General features: G+C 41.0%; 1 protein-coding gene across 1 annotated transcript in view; it reads left to right on the top strand.

Annotated features, from left to right (window-relative positions):
• Positions 1 to 22,252, top strand: part of PLBD1 (phospholipase B domain containing 1) — a 46,840-nt gene that overhangs the window by 10,629 nt on the left and 13,959 nt on the right. The window contains exons 2-4 of the mRNA XM_039335639.1: positions 11,279 to 11,498; positions 13,480 to 13,563; positions 14,141 to 14,279. Of these exons, the coding sequence (XP_039191573.1) occupies positions 11,279 to 11,498; positions 13,480 to 13,563; positions 14,141 to 14,279 (443 nt within the window). The remainder of the gene's footprint in view (positions 1 to 11,278; positions 11,499 to 13,479; positions 13,564 to 14,140; positions 14,280 to 22,252) is intronic.

Below are 22,252 nucleotides of genomic sequence, written 5' to 3' on the forward strand. Positions count from 1 at the left end.
TTTGGGTTTTTTTGCTAGTTAATTTTTTTTGTTTTTCTGTAAGATTCTTAGTTAAAACTTTAGTCTTTTCTCTATTTATTTTCAACCCTGCTATTTCTCCAACTTCTTCTATTTTCTCCATAAGGTTGATGTTTGTTTCAAGCAGTTCTTCTAATATAAAAACCAAGTCGTCTGCAAATGCTTGTAGTTTATATTTTTCATCTTTTATCTCCAGTCTTTTAATTTCTCTACCTTCTCTCCACTCTCCATGCTCTAGGATCAGGAGGGGGTGGCCCTTGCTCATCGCCTGAGCTCTGTCTCTCATGTTCATCCTGTCCCAATCCTGAGAGGCCCTGGCATGTCTCAGCCTGCTCTTCCCCACATTCCTCTGAATCCACAGACACCCCTCCCTCGACCTCCATAGGTTTCAGTTCCAGCTCATTTTCCTCAGCAGATACAGGTGTCGGAGGCATGACACCTGTCTTGTGCCTTTTTTAATATTAAAATTTTCTGTAAAATCTCCATTTACAATTACTTTAGCTGTTTGTTTATTGTAAATTGTTTTGATTATGTTTATAAAGTTTTCTCCAAAGTCCATTTCTTCTAGTTGCTGGAACATAAATTGCCAATTTACGTTATCAACACTTTCTGTGCATCTAGAAATATTAATACCATCTGTTTCCCTGGATGAACTTCATAGTACTTGTTAAATACTCCGTTCGCTTGCGAATGATGAATAAACATGGCGAAGTTCAACAGCTCTTTATTCCTCTTACTCAATACTCGAACAGAACAGCAACAGGCATGCAGGCCTCTTTATGCGACCAGAGACCTGGACAAAGACAAAACAAAGTAGTAGGGCATTTTCGCGCTTTGCGCATGTGCACAAGACCGGTGCCTCTCAGTCTGGTCCCAGGCAGCTTTTGGAATGCCCGGGACCAATGCAACATCCCGAGCCTGCTTTTGCAGGCTCAGGACACAACACCCCTCCCCCCAGATGGAACATATCTTTGCACACACATGCACATCATACAATGGGAGAGTGTTATATAGTTTCACAAATCAAATGCAAGGAATGTGGAATACTTGAGTTTACCCTCAGGCAAAACCCCTTCAATTTTGTTAAGCATAAATGTATCCGAAATCAAAAAATAATGCAAAATAATCTACCCTCATTCAGGGCCTTTATGAACAGAACCCTTGGAACTTGACAGCAACTTCACAAATTCTCTAAGATGCTTGGGTGGGCACTAGGCCTGCTGTGACCTCCTAGGGCCTGGAGAGATTGCCTGGCCTCCTTTTTCGCCTACCAGGCAAGGCAGGCCAGTGTGTGGCTGCCTTAAATTTCCCGGAGACCCCGGTAAGGTTGCCTGGCCTACCTGCTTGCCTACCAGGAGACCCCGGTAAGGTTGCCTGCCCCAAATACCCAGTTGACCCGCCCATCTGCTGGCTGGCTGGACCTCTAAGTCCAAGCCAGCATACCTTGGAGGGGTGGAAGTCCCCGGGTCCACAATGGACCCTTCTTGGGAACACTGTCCCTCGAACCCAAGGCCAGCAGATGGAGAGTGCTGGGTAGCGGAAGTGCCCCAGTACTCTGTGGCCCCCAAGCACGTGCCCAAGGTGCCAGAGTCAGGAGTCTCCTCCTTGGCTACCCCTTTCCCTGTTGACCTCCTTCTGGGAGCAATTGCGGAATTGGGCCAGCGCCCCTGCTGGAATTCTTGTTCTCTTGCTGTTTTTGATTTGTGTGGATACCCCTGGTCAGTCTCCCTGTCTGGAGCACTATCTGCCATGAGTGAATACTGTGGATACCCCCAGTGTGACTCCCTGTCTGGAGTACTTATGAATATGTGGGATGACCCCCTATCCTGTGACTTCCTGTTAGGAGCACTTGCGGAACCTTGGGATGAATTCCATATAGCTTCAGCAGTGGCTAATGATGGCCTGTTAGGCCTGTGAAACTGAACCTCAGAATGCATATTATAGTCCTCCCCCCCCCAGAGCATGGGCGTTGTCTTACCTGAACGCCTTTTCTCAGCATGTTGATGTAGAATCCACCGGTGGGTAATTTCAGCCTTCCTGCTCAGAAGAGACTAAGTCAGAACTTTAGCCACGCCTCCCTCTGGGTGTGTCTTCCCAGTTTTTGACGCGGCAAAGCATCCATGATGAAGTCTGGCGCAATGGCTCCAATCATCGCGACACCTGCCTAGACTACTGTAACGGGAGGGTGTGGATTCTACATCATCATGCTGAGAAAAGGCGTTCAGGTAAGACAACACCCCTTCTCCAGCATGATGAGTGTAGAATCCACCGGTGGTACATACCAAAGCCGCTCATGTCCCTACAGGGAGGGAAAAGTCTAGGCTTGTGTCCCCTGAGAAGAAACTACTCGTTGTAGAACTAACCTGCCAAAAGCAGCATCCGCCACTGCAAACCTATCTATCTTATAATGCCTGACAAACGAGGAAGGGGAAGACCACGTCGCTGCCCTACATATCTCCTCGACTGAAGCCTGGGTGGACCAGGCCGCTGATGCAGCTGCGCTGCGCATTCGAGTGACCCGTGATGTGTGCAGGAACTGGAAGTGACTGAGAAAGATAGGCCCGAGCAATGCATGCCCTGATTCACCTACCAATGGTCGAAGACAAAACCTTCTGACCCATGGCAGAGCATTGAAAAGACACGAACAAGGCCTCTGACTTGCGAAAAGCCGAGGTTCACTTGACATAATGGTGCAGAGCCCTGCGCACATCCAATTTATGCCACTGTCTTTCTAGACAATATGATGGATTAGGACAAAAATTTGGAAGAATCAGATCTTGGGACCTATGAAACAAGGTATTGACCTTTGGAATGAAGGAAGGGTCCAATCTGAGGACCACCCTATCCTCAAAAATGGTGCACAAATCACTCCTATCTGAGAGTGCGGCCAATTCTGAAATTCTTCTAGCCGATGTTATGGCTACTAAGAATGCCACATTCAAAGACAGAAAATGAAGAGAGCAAGAGCTGAGAGGCTTGAACGGAGGAGAGGTCAGAGCCTGTAACACCCTAGGCAGGTCCCAAGACGGATAGTGATGAACTGCGGGCAGTCTAGCATTAACCACCCTTTAGAAAGGCACTAACTGCTGGATGTTGCAACAAAGGAACCAATCAACCGTTGACAAGGCCGCGACCTGTCTGCGGATGGTACTAGGTGATAAACCCTTGTTCAAACCTTCCAGCAGATAATCCAATATGCTAGGAATGGTGATCGATAGCAGCCTGAGCTGTTGTCTAGTGCACCACGTGCAGAAGTTCCTCCACGTCATGTCATAAATCCTATTAGTCGAGGGCGGCTTGAGGCCTGGATCATCGAGATCACCCCGGACGAATAGGATTGCCTAGCTAAACTTTCCCGCTCAAGTGCCAGGCAGCTAACTGGAGCCACTGTGGATCTGGATGCTGAAGATTCCCTTGGCTGAGAGCCACTTGTTCCGGGGAAATCCTCCACGATGGTGAGAGCGATAGATCCACAAGGTCGGCAAACCACAGATGCCTTAGCCAATGTGGAGCAATCAAGATTATCTCCGCCCTTTCCTGAATCAGTTTGCGGATGGTTGCCTGTAATAACAGAAGAAGAGGAAAGGCATAAAGCAGGCCCCCCGGCCACTGGCACTGAATGGCGTCCGTTCCCTCCGCCCCCCCGTCGGGAACCTGGAGAAGAATCTGGGAAGTTGGATGTTCGACGGGGAGGCAAAAAGATCCAGATGTGGACGACCAAACCTGATTGAGATGTCCCTGAACAGTACCGGGTCCAGGCGCCACTTCGAGTGGTCCTCTGTGACCCTGCTCAGGGAATCCGCTTGTCGATTTGCCTCCCCCAATATGTGTTCCGCCCAGATGGAACCCAGAGTGGACTCTGCCCACAGACCTAGATCCAAGGCCTCCTGCATGAGCGACCAGGATTGGGTCCCTCCCTGTTTGTTGACGTGAGCCTTGGCTGCCACATCTGTCAGAATCAGGACATGCTGTCCCGTCACTAGGGAGGAAAACCGCCTGAGTGCTAAGTATATGGATCTGAGTTCGAGCCAATTTATGTTGTGAACTAGGTCCGACCGGGACCACTGTCCCTGAGCCAGATGGGTTTAAAGATGGGCCCCCCAACCAAACAGACTGGCGCCTGTAGTCAAGGTGAGCCTGAGAGGCTCCTTGAAAATGGTCCCCTTGGTCATTGTGGATGAAGCCCACCATAGAAGGGATAACAGAGTGTGGTGAGGGACCCTGACCCTTCTGTTGGATGAACTGAGGTTCTGTTTCTGAAAGGGAAGGAGGAACCACTGAAGGCTTCTTGAGTGAAGTCTGGCCCACGGAATGATCCCCATGCAAGAAACCATTTTTCCCAAGAGTTAAGACAGCTGTACCAGAGGCACTGTTTTCTCTCTCCGAACCTGATGTACCAGCTTTCGGATGCTGATCTGACGCTCCTGTGAAAGATAGACCTTGCAAAGGTCTGAATCTATGATCGCCCCTAGATGAAGGAGGGGCTTTGTGGGGATCGTGTGGCTCTTTTTGAAGTTCACTGAGAACCCGTGAACCTGAAGGGTATGTATGGTGATTTTCAGGTCTGACTGAGCCGACCGGAAAGAACTGGACTGAACTAGGATGTCATCTAGGTAGCATTGCACACGCACCAGCATCATCCTGAGGTGAGCCGCCAAGACTGCCAAAATCTTTATGAAAACCCTTGGAGCTGAAGAAAGACCAAAAGGAAGGGCTCTGTATTGGTAATGCCAGTGCGTGTAACAAAACCGAAGGAACGTGCGGTGTTCTGGAAATATCGGGATGTGTAGGTACGCCTCTGTCAGATCTATGGAGGAGAGGAAGTCCCCTTTCCTGATGCTGGCGAGAATGGACTTTAGGGTCTGCATCTCGAACCTTCTGTAGGTCAAGAAGTAGTTGAGACCCTTTAAGTCCAGTATCACCCTCCATCCCCCTGAGGCTTTGGGGACCATGAACAGAATGGAGTAAAGCCCCTCTCCTTCCTGTTCCTGTGGTACAGGTTCTATGGCCTTGATTTCTGTCAAATGGGAGATGGCTGTGGCTACCAATTGTGCCTTGGTTGCATTTCATGACACCGGGCACTATATGAAATGGTCTGGGGGAAGAGAGTAAAACTCTAGAGTGAGACCGTATTTGATGGTCTCTCTGACCCAAGAGTCAGTGGTGGTAGCCTCCCAAATGTCGCTGAACAGCGCCAAGTGACCCCCCAATGGGAGAGTCCTCCTTGGCATCACTTGGACCATCTGTAAGGACGGCCCCCAAGCCCTGAAAGGGACGTTTGGACTGGAATTGGCCCTTGGCTCCCATGCTCTGGCGGTCCTGTGGATGATCCTGCCTGGGGGGAAAAAGATCGCGAGCCTCTTGACCAATCACAGGACTGCCCTGTCCGAAAGGCTGCCTCCACTCCCAGGAACCACTGGGATGGAAAGCCTGCCTACAAAACTCCTGCTGGGGCCGCCTATCCAACCATTTGGAGGGATGTGCCAGAATCTTGCGTTTATCCTTGCCCTCAATAATGTGTGGTTCGAGGACTGACCTGAATAACTGTGTACCGCTATACTTGGCCGTCGACAGACGCCACTTGGACTTCAAGTCAGTTCTCCACTGTTTTAGCCACAGTAGCCTACGAGAGGTAACCATGGCTGCAATGGATCTAGCGGAGTACCTGGTCAAATGAAGAGAAGTGTCTGCCATGTACTCTGAAGCAGCCACTAGCTTCCCTAGTGTCTGATGTGTCCAAACCTGATCCGGGGGAACGATTGCCTGCAGTTCACAGAGCCACATTATTGATGCCCTTGCGAAGAAAGAGGATGAACTCGCAGCCTTGATCGCCCATGCCGAAGCCTGGTGAGCTCGGTGGAGAGAAAGCTCAAACTTCTTGTCCTCTGCCTTCAGGGCCTCAGCCATATCCCCTGGAATAACAGATGTGGAAAACAAAGAAGTCAGAGGAATGTCTACAGAAGGCATCTCCAAGAGGGAAGCAAATGAAGAAGAAACATTGAACAGTTCCTTCTCTGTACTATTAGGAGAAGGTAGAGTAGCCAGGGATGACCACTGTTTCTCCACCGTAGTACGGAAAACCTGTAGACAAGGAATCTGCTTGTCCTCCACAACCTGTTCTGCGAACAAGGGGTTAGATTCCTGGCTGGTGGAGGTGGAGGGTTTCTCCTCCTATACCGAAGTGAGGTTGGCGGTGGTACAGGCCTTCATCAGTAGAGACCTGAAAAGAGAAGGGTGGCTTCAGGACCCTGATGAGGAGATGAAGATGAGGAGCGAGGAGGACCAACCTATTCAGTTTCCCCCTGAGGAGACCAAGCCCTAGGGGCATCATGAGAAGGTGCAAATGGAGGCTCAAATGGAGAAGTGTCCAATGGAACGGGGGGAATCACTTCAGCTTCACTGGACATGAGCCTTTGGGCTTTGGAGAATTCCCTTTCCAGTGCCAGATGTCTCCTCGAGGCCTCTTGCTCGGCTGACTTGGAGGGCTCTTTGGTGGAGATGTGTTTTGTCTTGGCTTTTTTCTTTCCCCCCGCATCCAAATCAATAGATCTGCGCTTTGTTTGTGCGGGGGGAATACCAGAGCCCTATGATGCCTGGGGCGAGGAACTGTCTGCCATTGTAGTCTGGATAATCTGGGTAGGAGATATCCAGAAGTGGGGGGAACCCAAACACGCGGATCTAGTTGACAGAGATGGAAAACGATCCTCGCTCTGCACAACAGCAATGGCAAAAGACAGACAGACAGCTCCCTAGAACTGCCTGTCTAGGCCTGTGACACAGTGCCACACACTAATTGGAACAGATGGATCTAAAATAAATTCCCCTTCGCTCAAACTCACACCAGAAATCAAAGATATTTGACTGAACCTCAATGAATAGTTAGAACAATAACACCAATATAGTACAGGAATCAACTATGTGATTCTCCTGATAACACACTGAAAAATGTCCCCCCCCCCCGATTAAAGGCCTGACAACACAGGCCAATGGCAAATAAAGGTAGGCCTCAATATCTTTGAGAGGAACACGAGGTCCCTACAAAATGGCTTCCATTCCTAATGACACTCTCAAAATGGTGGCCGCGCCTGATAACACTCTTAAAATGGCAGCCGCGTCTAATAACATTCCCAAAATGGCGGCCACATCTTGAACATGTGGTCAAAACGGTGGTCGCAGCCGTTCAGTGCCTCCAAAAGAATGGCGACCACGCTGAAAAAGGGGAATAGAAGGTAATCAAAACCCCTGCTAGATAGAACCTTAAGAATCAGCCAAGCTAAGAAAGCACTTTCCCCCGTTCATAAAAGGCACACTGTTAGTCGCGCAGCCTCCGCTGCGATCCGAACTCTGTTGCCAAGAGAAGCCTCGTGTCGGTGAAGCTTGAAAGGGAAGCCTCCGAACTGCCTGATTCCTGAAAAAACTCCGTTCACCACAAGCCAGCTGGATGGCTGGTCCGCGCTCCCGCTGATCCACTTAATCGGAGCTGAAAGCCCCACATGAAAATGGCCTGCAGCCTTCTCCACAGGAGCCTGTTAGGCTCGAAGCCAGAAGGCCTGAGTCAATTTCCAATGCTAAATTTAGTCAATTTGAGTCCCAATTGAAAAAAGGAAAAAACACTACAATTTAGATACTGCAGAATGAATTAAATTCAATTAGATTCAATTGGATGATCAATTAACCTAGCCTAGCTAAGGAGCCAAAAGATTTGCGCCCTACTGAGCCGAGACTAAGTCAAAAACTGGGAAGACACACCCAGAGGGAGGCATGGCTAAAGTTCTGACTTAGTCTCTTCTGAGCAGGAAGGCTGAAATTATCCACCGGTGGATTCTACACTCATCATGCTGGAGAAGAGCTAGAAGCGGAAGGGTGAGAGTCCAGTCTCCAATGCAGTTGGTCTATTGTCTGCGAAGAACGCAGCCATCTCCCAAGGTGACTTTGTATGAAAACGGCCCAGAGACCTTGCAGACCACAGCTGTGACCCAGAGATGACCAGGCCCATAGTTCTGTGCCCAGACCAGATCACCCACTTGGAATCTCCTAGGTGACTGTGGTTGTGACATCTATGAAGCCACCTGGTCTGGGTGCAACCTGTCCAGTTTAGTGATAAGACGGCGACCCCAGCAGAGTGCAGTGGGGCTCTTCCCTGTAGCAGTGCATGGTGTGGTGCGGTGTGCAAGAAGGAAATCTGCTAATCTGTGATGCCAGTTACCGTAAGTCAGTTTCTTGAAAAAGAGTAAAGGAGGGGAGAAGGAAGTAGGAAGGTTGGAGGAGAAGTGGGGAGAAGTGGTGAAGGAAAGAGAAGAGGAGAGGAAGAAGAGGGAAGTAGGGAAGAGAAGAAAGGGAGAAAGAAGGTAGAGAAGAAGGAATGTGGATACAGTGAAAGGGGAAATGGGCGAGCAACACCAAAAGTCATGTGTATGTATTTATTTCATTTTATCAAAAGTATCTTATATATGAATGTAAAAAGAATGTATGTTAACATCTGATAAATATCACGGTATATGTATGGGGGAGAGTTTGGAAAAATAAAAAATTATTTAAAAAAATCAGTTTCTTGAGTGCATCTTTGGTGGTGCACACCATTCTCTCAGGCAGTCTGTTGGAGGAAGGGTGGAAGGGAGCCGATGTTGCATGCCGGATCAGATTGGCCTGAAGAAAAGCCTGGGCCATTATCTGAAACCAGAACATCTGGAAGACTGTGTGATGTAAAAATACCTCTCAACACCTCGATGGTCCTGGCAGTAGTAGTGGAGGAAACAAGAACAACCTCTAGCCACTTGGAATGGCTATCAACAACAACCAGGAAGAATTGCCCCTGAAAGGGCCCAGCATAATCTATATGCACCCTAGACCCTGGGGTTTGAGTTTCCTCCCACTTATGTACTGGTGCCTGAGGCATTTCAGGCTGAGACTGTTGGCACACTTGGCACCCGTGCACCTGGGCCTTGATGGCTTTATTCAATACTCGAACAGAACAGCAACAGGCACGCAGGCCTCTTTATGCGACCAGAGACCCGGACAAAGACAAAACAAAGTAGCAGGGCGTTTTCGCGCCTTGCGCATGCGCACAAAGCCGGCATCACTCAGTCTGATCCTGGGCAGCTTTTGGAATCCCCAGGACCAACGCAACTCCCGAGCCTGCTTTTGAAGGCTCAGGACACAACAGTACTCCAAAACATCTAGAATCATTCTTAAGTTATTGTTTATTTGTGTTTTAGGTAGAAAACCATTTTAGTCTGTATATATAAATTCAGTCAGAAATTTCTTTAATCTTTCTGCTGTTATTAAGGCAAAAAATTTATAATCTACATTTAATAACAATATTTGGTCTATAATTTTTTATTTGCAACAAGTCAGAATCTTCTTTAGGTATTAAAATAATATTAGCTTCTGCCAATGTATTTGATATTTTAGCCTCCAAAAGTATTTCATTACAGTTCTTTCATTATTGGGCTTAATATATCTTGTAAGAATTTATAAAGTTCTGGGTCCGGGTCTTGTCACTTTTTTTTACCTTTTTATGGCCTCTGTTATCTCCATCATGGATATTTTTTCATTTAATATGTTTTGAATATTCTCTGGAATTTTTAGTAGATCTGCTTTTTTAAAGTACTGCTGCATTTTTTCTTTTGAAACTATCTCTGTATCATAAAGTGTCTCATAAAAATCTTTGATGATTTTTTAAATTGTGTTATTTTGAAACTGTAATTCACCTTTTGAGTCTTGCAACTTATTTATCAGTTTTTTTCTCTTTCTCTTTTTTCAATTTATATACTAACCATCACCCTGGTTTGTTAGTATTTTCAAAGAAATTCTTTTTAGCCCTTTTAGTTTGTTGAGCCATTGTTTCCGCCTCTACAAGGTTTAATTTATGTTTTATTATTTCTTTTTGCTTTTAAGTGTTTTCTTTTGTGGGTCCATTTGTAGTTCTAATTCTAATTTCCTAAATTCCTCCTTCAACTTTAACTCTTTTCTTTCTTTGTTTTTTTTTTTAGCAGTATAGGTCCGTGGTGATGAATCTATGGTACGCGTGCCACAGGTGGCACGCAGAGCCCTCTCTGTGGCACGCGTGCTGTCGCCCCAGTCCTAGGCCTTCAATCCCGTCCATGAGCAACCTGCATCAAGACCCGCACAGGATAAGGTTGCCGCACCCGCACCCGCCTCCCCAAGCAGTTTTTTTTACTAATCTGCCTTTCTGCTGCATTCCATTTCTCTGTTCGCTTCTTAGCCTTTGCCGCATGTTTGTAAAAAAAAAGAGTTCCATCAGACTTTCTAACTTCTCACGAGATCTTAAGAAGTTAGAAAGTCTGAGGGAACTTTTTTTTTTACCAATAGTCCCACAAACACGCGGCGAAGGGTGAGAAGCAAACGGAGAAATGGAATGCAGCTGAAAGGCAGGTTAGTAAAAAAACACTTGGGGGAGGTGAAGGCATCTGGGCAGGGATGGGTGTGGCAAACTTACCCTGCATGGTGGTGGGAGGGTGGGACGCATGCCCTTCCCATGCCAGGCCAGCCCCTGCAGCCCTGGGGTGGCCATGCTGGGCGGCAATGGGCAAGGTGTTGAGGTGGGGGCCAGCAGGCAAACCAAAGCAGCAGATGGAATGCCAGAGGTTCGGGGAGAGAGGGCGCTGAAGTGGGCGGTCGGGCCATTGGCAAGAGCAACGCGTCGGAGCAGAAAGCATCCTTGGAACAAGTGGGGGAGGTAAGGAAAGAAATCCTCGTTTCCCCCCAGAAATTGCCTTTCTTTCCTTACCTGACTTCCAGCCCCATGCCGTTTCTCCTTCGCAATCCTCGCCGCCACGTGGAAGGAAACAAAGGAAGGGTTTTTTGGAGGGAAAAAAGGTCAATCAATCAATTCCAACTTCTCGTGAAAGATTACTGATTACTGGAAATAGGGTTGCTACCTTATCAAAAATTTTAGCTACAATTCCAATAAAACGTATTGGTATATACTTTTTTGGTTCATCTGTTTAGGTAAGCGAACTATAATGGTGACTTTCCATCTGACTGGAATGCATTCTGTATTGTTTATATGAGTGATTTTAAGATTAAATAAAGATGTGACCATCCTCTGTTAAGCTGCAAGTCCAAGACAAGCGACTAAAATGTTGCACGGAAGGAAACAGATTTCTAACTACAAACAATGACTAAGAAAAGTATATCTTCCATCCATCATCCTCTTTATAATTTTTTCATTATCAAGGAATTGGAGTTTTTAATACTATATTCTGATTTTCTAATGATCTTCTTTGTATCCTTACAGATATCCACTATGCTACTGTATATTGGTTGGAAGCTGAAAAATCTTTCCAAATTAAGGATGTATTAGACAAGAATGGTGATGCTTATGGCTATTACAATGACGCTATACAATCTACTGGATGGGGGATTCTTGAGATCAAAGCAGGCTATGGTAATCAGCCCATAAGCAATGAAATACTCATGTATGCTGCAGGTTTTTTGGAAGGCTACCTCACTGCTTCGTAAGTAGTTTGATAAATTAAATTGACATTGCTTAATTGATTATCTAAAATGAGGGTTGAACTTTTTGGATTTTTGAAAAAAATACACTCCCTTATTACTTATTTAGCTGTATTCACAAGTTCCAAAATATCCTAATTGACCAAACTTGCCTCCAAAATAGAGACATAAATCCATTTTAAGCTACTATAACAGAACCTTGCAAATTTGATTGTGCTTCTCTTCCTCATGTGAATTGTAACTTAACAAGGCATTAAGGCAAGTGATGTCTTGACTGAACATCCCTAAACTTAAATTATTCTAAATTTACAGGTTGGGAATTTGAGGTCCAATTGAAGGGCATCTAGAAGTGCTTTTTCCAAAAAGCAACTGGACTTTCTTGTTTTTTTTCCCTTTGAAAATATTTTGCTTCTCATTCAAGAAGCTTCTTCAATTGTAATTGTTAGAACTGTTAGAATGTGAGAATGGAAGAAGCTTCTTGGATGAGAAGCGAAATGTTTTCATAGGAAAACACCCAAAAAGTCTAGTTGCCTTTCGGAAAAAGCACCTTTGAAACAACCCTGACCTGGATTATTGAGAATATCCATAGATATATTGGAGGACATTATTTTGGATTGCACAGGTTTTGTGATAAATTAAGGGGAACACTGATAATCAGAAAAATAAATTATTTAAGTTACAAAAAAGTTTCAGCTGGAGATGTAGTGGTCTTAGACAATATTGAAATCACCTCCACATTACAAAATATTGAGCTTTTCTTTCTCCCTCTCACAAATATAAAGAGACTGCTTGCATGCTGACGCCTGCACCTTTTCCTCTTCTTTAGAAAGGCTAGGTTAGTGCTCTTTCAATGAAATGGTACTGTGAAGTATCACAGAGCATTTTTTAAAAGTCAAAATTGTCGCAATATAGTGTTGGTATTGCATGCCACTACTTCAGGTTGCATGTGATATGTCATTCAAAGCTTGCTGCTCTTTTTGTCAAAGGTGCATACTCAAAGGAAAGAGTGCATTTTCTTATCTCCAGTAATACTAGTATAATGCAAGAAAATCCTATTGAAATTAAAATTTCAATTAATTAAAAAATAACCTAATGATGTGGCAAATAGTCTCCTACTGAAATGTCATTGCAATCAATCTAGAATCCGTAGTACAGTCTATTACATTGTTTCCTAGCCATGGCATATTTAAGATATATGGCTTTCAACTCCCATAATTTTGTACAAATCTATTATTTCAGATATCTAACTTTTATGTCAGTGATGTACTTTGATCCCAGGGCTGCATGCTGGCCCCCAAATCCTTCTCTACACTCCCATTCCCCTGCAAAATACATTAACACGGGAGAGGGAAATGCATATGAAACAAACACAAAGGAAATAGTTATATTATCTGCATTTAATTTAATTATATTGTATACCTATGTTGTAAAGAGAATAGTAACTATTTTATTGACAATACACAACTACTTTCAATCTGCAAACCTACACATAAAGTCCTGTAAGTCCTTTGGAAGACAAAAGGTTTGCTATGAGCAAACTATGAAATCCATATGGAGTTCTTTCCAGATTATTTTTATTCTCTGAATTCATTCTTCAATTTTTTTATCTTTATGGTTTGTTGTTTTGCCTATAGTTTTGAGGAGGCAAACCAAGATTATTGGGCAGATTTAGCATGCTGCTTGTAGCACTAAATGAGAGAAGATTCAAGCTAATTTAAGAAAATCTTATAAAAATAACTTGAAATATATAGTTTTAATTAGGGTTACTGTGAGTAGGGTGGGAAGCCTGCTTATTGTTACTTCACATACAGAATGAAATTGTGTGCAGTCTTTCTTATTCTTTATATTGGAATGTCACAACTGTTGCTGTACTAAAGATACAAGTTAAGTAATAAAATGCATCAAATTTGTATATTATACAGTATATTCATATTGGGAAGGCAAAACAAGTGGACTAAAATATTTCCTGCTTATTTCTTTCAGGCATATGAGTGACCATTTTGCAAATCTCTTTCCTCTGATGATTAAGAATGTCATCATTGAACAAAAAGTTAAAGATTTTATACAGTATGTATTCTATTGTCAAAAATGTTTCCATTCATAAGTAGCAATGAAATAAGTACCATAATACGGCTTTAACAATCCCCAGTTATTGAATGCTTTACTAAGCTAATTCCACTTGCTCCAGCAATACATAACTAAATGAGGAGCAGACAAACAGAATTAGCACGACTCTGCAAGAACTGAAGCTAAAGCATGTGATACAAGGAAAGGCTATGACATAATCAATTTACTAAATTTCTAAAATGCCACAAGCCTTTTTGGTTTTGGTGCCGAGTTGACAGGGTCTCCAGCAATTTAGCGGTCATTATATTTAGCAGAGTTATCTAATGTTTGAAATTATCAGTGATATTTGAAATCTGTGATGTTTGAAATGATCAAAGCAGCACATTGAAGGGTGACTTGATGTAGTTTGCCCTTTGTTCTGTGACTTAATTGTTTAATAGTTTGAGGACAACATAATCCTAAACATATTTATTTGTAAGAAAGTCCCACTGAGTCATAGAATAGAGCAAACCTTAAGTATAAATCTCAGTAATTTTGATAAAATATATATCTTAAACTCAGATTTGTTCCTATATAGGAAACAAGATGAGTGGACCAGGCAACAGATTAAAAATAACAAGGATGACCCCTTCTGGAGAAATGCAGGCTACGTTATTGCTCAGCTGGATGGGCTGTACATGGGAAACGTGGAATGGGCTAAACGACAGAAAAGGACAGTAAGAAGCAATATATTATTGTCTTTAACTTTCAGAAAGGGAAATAGAGTTTAGTTTAAGATTCAAGTTAAGACCAAGTCTTTCTGCTTTCTATACTGAATATGTAAAACATCCTTTATGTTACAACTGTTCCATTTGATATAGAACTTGGTACAGCATTACAGTGGAGCATTACTCAAGAATTCTCTAACCATTTAGAAAGCTTAGATGAAAGATGAAAGTCTCTCTGCAGTTGCTATACCACACTTGGAAGGTGCTGTCATTATTGCTCTAATTTTTGTATGGGCTGGGTGACCTTCTGAGAGTCAACAGAATGTTGCCATTGTGAATTAGCAGGAGGAGAATTCACTAGATACAAATAGCTTTCACCTTTATTTCCATACTCAGGCACAGCATGACAGTAAAGATATGAATAACTAAACAAATTTTCTTTCTTTGACTCAGCACTGCAAGAAAATGTGGAGCTAATGGAATCAGGGTCAATATCATTTGAAGTGAAAATAGCATTTATCCCCCTTGAATTAATTTTTCTGAAAGCGATTTACAGAAAAGTATTTCTTGACTCTATACATAATGTTAATAAAAACATTTTTATGAAGTAGATGTAACATAACAGTTGAAAACTATTGGCCTCTACTTTTAAGTTCTAGAAGTAAACCCAGATAATTGCCTGTATTTTTGATTTAAGATTAACCGTTGGGCTAATAATCCATATTCAAAAGAAGGAAATACCTTGCCTTTTGGCCCTTGCCATATTAATAAGCATCTATCCCCCTCTGCCCCCCCCCCCAGCCTTAATTTAGCTGTATTTGTAATGATTTGCCACTGATGCCACTGGCAGAAATATTGATCAGTGCAAAATACTGACAGTGTTTCCCCAACAAATACATACATTTTGCACTGATCTTGTAAGTAGGAATGTACTCTTTTTAGTGCCTTATTTGTTAATATACATAAAAAACCAGTTTTAAAATATGTAGTTTGTTTCATTTTTTTCCACTATGCCAGGCAAAATAATGAGAACAGTATTAAATTATACTCTTTGCAAATGATGAAAATAGAAACCTGTTAGACAAATAAAAGAATCTTCATATTTGGGATAACTCTATTGGACAAAGTAAGCAGCATATTTGTTCTTTAACACTGAAAGATTTTACAATAATCAATATGTAATTTTTTACTCTATATTGATAGTCAGGTACTGTTTTATTGTTGAATTTGTATTTAAATGATATATTTAAAGATTATATATTTCTTAAAATAACAAAAATAAGATATTTGAATACTATCTGGATAATTATGTGTAGTTATATTTGGAGACTTATTTGTATACACCCAGCTATTTTGTTTGTTCTCCAGTTTTAATATTGGCAAATGAATTAAATTCTCTCTGGCTCATTCCTAATGTCAAGTTCCAGCTGAGAGGCCCAACGAAGCAAAACACTAGAGTCATTGTGTTCTTTAATGTTAACTTTATTAGGCATTAGCAAATCGATAGAAAAGAAGCTAGCTCTAAGAAAATGGTGGGAAGCAGTTAATTAAAAGAGTGAAATTTTCCTCTCTGACAATTCAGGTCACATTGTTCAATATGTTGTTAGTTGCGAAGTCGTGTCTGACCCATCGCGACCCCATGGACAATGTTACTCCAGGCCTTCCTGTCCTCTACCATCTTCTGGAGTCCATTTACACTCACGCCTACTGCTTCAGTGACTCCATCCAGCCACCTCATTCTCTGTCATCCCCTTCTTCTATTGCTCTCAATCTTTCCCAGCATTCAGCTCTTCTCCAGTGAGTCCTTCCTTCTCATTAGGTGGCCAAAGTACTTAAGTTTCAACTTCAGGATCTGGTCTTCTAAAGAGCAGTCAGGGTTGATCTCCTCTAGGACTGACCGGTTTGATCACCTTGCAGTCCAGGGTACTCGCAGGAGTCTTCTCCAGCACCATAGTTCAAAGGCCTCAATTCTTTTGCGCTCAGCCTTTTTTATGGTCCAACTTTTATAGCCATATATTGCAACTGGGAAAACCATGGCCTTGACTATACGTACTTTTGTTGGCAGGGTGATGTCTCTGCTTTTTAGTATGCTGTCTAGATTTGCCATAGCTTTTCTCCCCAGGAGCAAGCGTCTTTTAATTTCTTGGGTGCAGTCCCCATCTGTGGTGATCTTGGAGCCCAGGAAGGTAAAATCTGTCACTACCTCCATTTCTTCCCCATCTGTTTGCCAGGAATTGAGAGAGCTAAATGCCATGATCTTGGTTTTCTCAGTAATTATTATGAGAAAAAACTTTAGTTCGCCAAAACAGCTCTTCAATGGCTTCAGCTCTCACATGGATAAGGAGCACCTGTGGATCCAAAATTCTCCCCTTTCCCTCCCATACTGTTGGCAAGCTAGAAGCATACAGCAGTTCTAAAGACAATAGGTTTCGTAGCTTGATAGGTCACCCCATTGGAAGGAAAGGGAACCTGGAAAACAAAAAGAATACACTTCAATGCTTGCTAATCTTTCCCTTGTACTGGTCCCAGTTTCCAGGGGTATTTTTTTTATTATTGAAATTTTTTTTAAAAACTTTTACAAAGACAGAAAAAAAACAATAACAAAAAAAACAACAATACAACCCTCCCCCAACCCCTCCCAAACCACCCCCTCCCTCCCCCCCCCGGAGCTTCCCAGAGCAGAATATAGGCTTAATTAAAAAAAATTAACAAAATTATAAGATAATTAAAAATAAAATATATATGAAAAAAAAATTATAATCCTTAAAAAGAGAAAGTATTTAAAAAAGAAAAACAAAGAAAAGAAAGAAGAAAAAAAAGAAAAGAAAAAGTAGAGTTTTTATACAAATTATAAAAAAGCTAAATGATATTTTTTCAAATCCAATTTAAATTGTATGAAATTTATCCATTTTTCCCATACAGCAAAAAATTTCTCTTGCGTTTGCTCTTTTAAGAAAGCCGAAATCTTTGCCATTTCCGCCAAGTAAGATACTTTAAAAAACCACTCTTGCAAAGTAGGCAAAGATTCCTTCTTCCAGTATTGACCTACTAAGAGCCTTGCGGCTGTAATCAGATTCAACATCAATATAACCTCCTTAGCATCACAATCAGTAACAATACCAAGCAAAAACAATTGTGGAGTAAATTTTACCCTCTTTCTAAAAATTCTCTGGATGTTCCACCATATCTTAATCCAAAAAGCTTTTATATTTTTACACGACCACCAAATATGATAATAAGTGGCATCCAGGCAGCCACATCTCCAACATTTAGGCTGTAAGTCAGGATACATGAAAGACATCTTTTGTGGATCAAGGTGCCATCTGTAAAACATTTTATAAAAATTCTCCCTTAAATTCTGGGCTTGTGTAAACTTAACATTTCTCACCCAGATAGTTTCCCAGGTATCCAGTAGAACTGGTTCACCAAAATTCTGCGCCCATTTAATCATACAGTCTTTAATTAATTCTGATTCTGAATCCAGTTCCACTAGCACCCCATAAATTCTCTTAATGTGAGTTTGTCTTTGATCCTTTACTTGCTTAAAAAGATTTTCATCTTCTCTAAGCAGGCCTAAATTACGGTCCATCTTCCATCTATCTACTAATTGTCTATATTGAAACCAAGAATAGGTAATATTTTTATGTGCTAGGTCTTCCAAAGATTTTAACTGCCAATTTTGACCATCCCATCTAAGTAATTGTGTATAAGACACCGTATCCATTTTAACACCTTTCTTTATCCCCTCTATCGCATGCCAAGGTATAGCCCATAATGGTATTTTAAAATCACTTTTATAATATTTCCTCCAAACCCTAAATAAAGAGATCCTTATAATATGAGATTTAAAGGCCCAATCCACTTTTTTATTAAATATTAAATAGGCATGCCAACCAAAAAATAAATCCCATCCCTCCAAATGGAGTATCTCTGAATTTGTTAAATTTACCCAATCACTAATTAATGTTAAGACCATAGCATCATAATATAATTTCAAATTCGGTACCTTGAGTCCACCTCTCTCACGGAAGTCCTGCATAATTTTAAACTTTACCCTTGGTTTTTTCCCTGCCCAAATAAATTTATTAATGCCTTTCTGCCATTCATTTAAATTAACCTCATTCTTTAAAATAGGTAACATTTGAAATAAAAAGAGAAATTTTGGCAGGACATTCATTTTAATCACTGCAATTCTTCCCATGAGAGATAGCTGTAAGTTCTCCCAATTTTTCAAGTCTTTTTGTACCCTGACCCACAACCTTTCATAGTTATTCTTAAACAATTTTACATTAGAAACAGATAAAATAACCCCCAGATATTTTATCTTATCAACAATTTCAAAACCAGTCAAATTAGCCAAAATCTGTTTATCACAAGTAGTCATATTTTTAGATAATATTTTAGTCTTATTATTATTAATTTTGAAACCCGAAACTAATCCATATTGATATATCAGCTGTAATAACTTCACTACAGAATAAGTAGGTTGAGACAAGTAACCACCAAGTCATCTGCAAAAGCTCTTAACTTATATTCTTTTTTGTTAACTTCTATTCCTCTTATTTCCTGCGACTCTCGGATTTTAATCAACAAAATTTCCAATGTTAAAACAAACAGCATCGGTGACAAAGGACATCCCTGTCTAGTACCTTTTTCTATTGTAAAAACCTCTGACAAACCCCCATTAACAATAAGTTGTGCCGTTTGTTTTTGATATATAGCAGTAAGAGCTTGTAATATTTTTTCTCCAAAATTCATCTCAATTGCTCTTAACATAAAATGCCAGTTCAATTGATCAAAAGCTTTTTTGGCATCTAAAAATATCAGCCCTGCAGGGACTTGGTTGTTCTTATCTAAATATTCTAATATATTAATAATTTGTCTAACATTATTTTTCATGTACCTGCCAGTTATAAAACCCGATTGGTCCTTATGTATAAGCTGATGCACAACCATCATAAGCCTATTAGCTAAAATTTTTGCAAAGATCTTATAGTCTACATTTAAAAGAGATATAGGTCTATAATTCTTTGGTAAAGTAAGATCTTGATCCTCTTTTGGAATCAAGGATATGAAAGCACTGCGCCATGACGGAGGGATCTCTGAGCCCTGCAATATGTTATTAAAAAGCTCACCTAAAGGTTGAATCATCTCTTCTACTAAAGTTTTATAATAAATAGGTGTCAAACCATCCGTACCTGGCGCTTTGCCTAATTTTAATTGCTTAATAACTGTCACAATTTCCTCATTAGTAATTGGACCATTAATTTCTTGCTTCTGATCTTCTGTCAATTTAGGAAAGTTAGCCTCCCTTAAATATTTATTTATATCTAAAATTTGTACATTAGTAGTCTTATATAATTTTTGATAATAATCTAAAAAAGATTTCTTAATCAATTCCTTCTGATACACTAATTTACCATTATAATTTATTTTATCTATTGTTCTCTGTCTCTGTTTCTTTCTTAATTGATAGGCCAACCATCTCCCTGGTTTATTGGCATTACAAAATGTATTTTGTTTCATAAACAAAAAATTAGTTGCAGATTGATCAGCCATCAACATGTTAAATTGTGTTCTTAAGAACTTTATAGATTCCTTAACCTTTTCATCTGAAGGATTTAAAATCAAAAACTTTTCTTTTGATTTAATCTCATCTTCCAGTTCCTTACGCTTCTGAGTCTGCTTTTGTCTATGAACATTGTTCATCTTTATCAAAATCCCATGCATAAAAGCTTTACCTGCATCCCATACCATTGATGTTGATGTCCCCTTATACATATTCAAAGCAAAATAATCCTTTAAACACTCCTTTAACTTTTGAACATTCTTTTCTTGTCTAAATAAATTCTCATTCACCCTCCAGGATCTCCTCTCCTCTTTTTCATAAATCAGCTCCATCCAAACTGGACTATGATCCGTCAATGACCTAGGAAAAATTTTTACATTCTTTACCCTATTATATAAGTCAGTTGTAATAAAAAAAAATCAATTCTTGAAAGAGATTGATGTCTATCTGAAAAAAAGGTAAAGTCTCTCTCCTCTTGGTTGCATTCCCGCCAATAGTCCCTCAATTCCCAGTCCTCTTTCATATCAAAAAAGGCTTTAGGTAATTTGGCCTGTTTAAAAAGAGGAGAAGAACCTTTCTTGTCCCTTTGTGTATCTAAGACACCATTCCAGTCCCCCATTAATATCACGGATCTATAATCCAGCGAGATTATTTTCTGATGTAACAGTTTATAAAATTGTTCTTGTTGCTGATTTGGTGCATACAATCCCACTACAAGTATTTTCTTACCATATAAACCAAGTTCAATCATTACATATCTTCCTTGAGGATCTGATTCTACCAGACAAACTGGTAGATTTTGCTTAACATAAATAACCACTCCCCCTTTTTTCCCAGGGGCAGGAGATACAAAATGAGATCCCAAACGAGCATTAGCTAAATATTTTTGATCTTTAAGTAAAATATGAGTTTCCTGCAAGCAGATAACATCATTATTATGTTGCTTTAAGTAGTGAAAGATTTTCTTTCTTTTCTGAGGGGAGTTAAGGCCGTTAACATTCCAGGTCAGGAACTTTGCCATCTCCCTTAACCAGGAGCCTGGAGAAGACTGCCTGAAGATCTGCCATTGATGAATGTGTTGCAGAACTCTTGGGTCTTGCTCCTCCCACTGGCAATGAAGCACTTTCAGAAGAAGATTCTTTGGGTTCTTTCTTCTGTTGTTCCTTTTCCTTGCGTCTATGTGCTGCACGGGTCATCCTCTGCTCTTTAACCTCTATTTGATGTTGCCATTCCACTTGTGACTTCCCAGCAGAAATCAGACCTAATCCTTCAGATTGCTGTTCCACCTCTTTGCCGCCCAAAGATTTCTGGATCATAGATAAAGATGAGCCTGCTCCGAGGACCGTATTATAAAATTCTTTGGCTTTAGCAACCGTGTTAAGCCTATAACGCATCCCCGCATGGCTCAAAACAATACCCGTCGGAATCTCCCATCTGAATGACATCGATCTTGCTTTAAGTTCATTAGCTAGAAAAGCAAAGTCTTTCCTGTTTCTTAAAATTCTTGATGGAATTTCCTTTAAAATAATGACATCTTGGGCAGCAATCTGAAATCTCTTATTGTAATAAGCTTGTATAATTTCATTACGCAGAGACCTCTTTGTAAAATAAATCACCACATCTCTTGGCAAATTCTTTTGTTTCGCAATCCAAGAATTAACTCTGTAAACTTTTTCCACTTCTCTGTGTAATTCATCTTTATCCATATTCAAAACAGGAGCTAGATCATTAAGCACCATCTCTGTCAAATCTTGATTCATATCTTCTTTCAAACCCCTGATTCTCAAAGCATGCTCCATTTCCCTGTACTGGGACATAAGAATATCCTCTTGTGAAATTTCCACCTTTCTTTCCATATTCTGGAATTTATCTTCAATAAAATCAACTTTATCTGCGACCTCCTCCACTCTAGTTAAGGAGGTCTTTCATTTCCTCTTTGCTTTCAGATTTGCTCTGTTCAAGAAGTTGCTTCATTTCATCTCTAATTTGGGATACAGCATTTCCCATTATATCTTTAATCTCTTGTGCAGATAAGCCTGGCAAAGGAGAAGAAGGTGGAGGCAGTACTGATGGTGTAGCTTTAAGTTGTTGTTGTACAGTTAGAGTTGTAGGAGAGGAAACCACCTTAGAAAGTATAGAGGCCGGTTGCCTCTTTGAAGCCATTTTTCAAAGTATTATTCTCTCTCTCTTTCCTCTTAAAAGGAAAAAGGAAAAAGAAAAAAAGTACTAAAATTCTTAAAGTTTAAAAAAAAAAGCCAAGAAAAGTGCCCAAAACACGATCAAAAAATAAAGAAGAAAGTTAAAAGCAATAAATGTATTCATTTGAGTCCATATTTTCTTTCCGGGAAAAAAAAATGAAGAACAAAAGTATTTTGTTTCACCAAACAATCCAATTTTATGTGCTATGCTTTTA

The sequence above is a fragment of the Crotalus tigris genome, unplaced genomic scaffold, assembly GCF_016545835.1.
Source record: "Crotalus tigris isolate CLP2741 ecotype Arizona unplaced genomic scaffold, ASM1654583v1 scf7180000017644.4837335, whole genome shotgun sequence".
In the NCBI taxonomy this organism is placed as follows: Eukaryota; Metazoa; Chordata; class Lepidosauria; order Squamata; family Viperidae; genus Crotalus; species Crotalus tigris.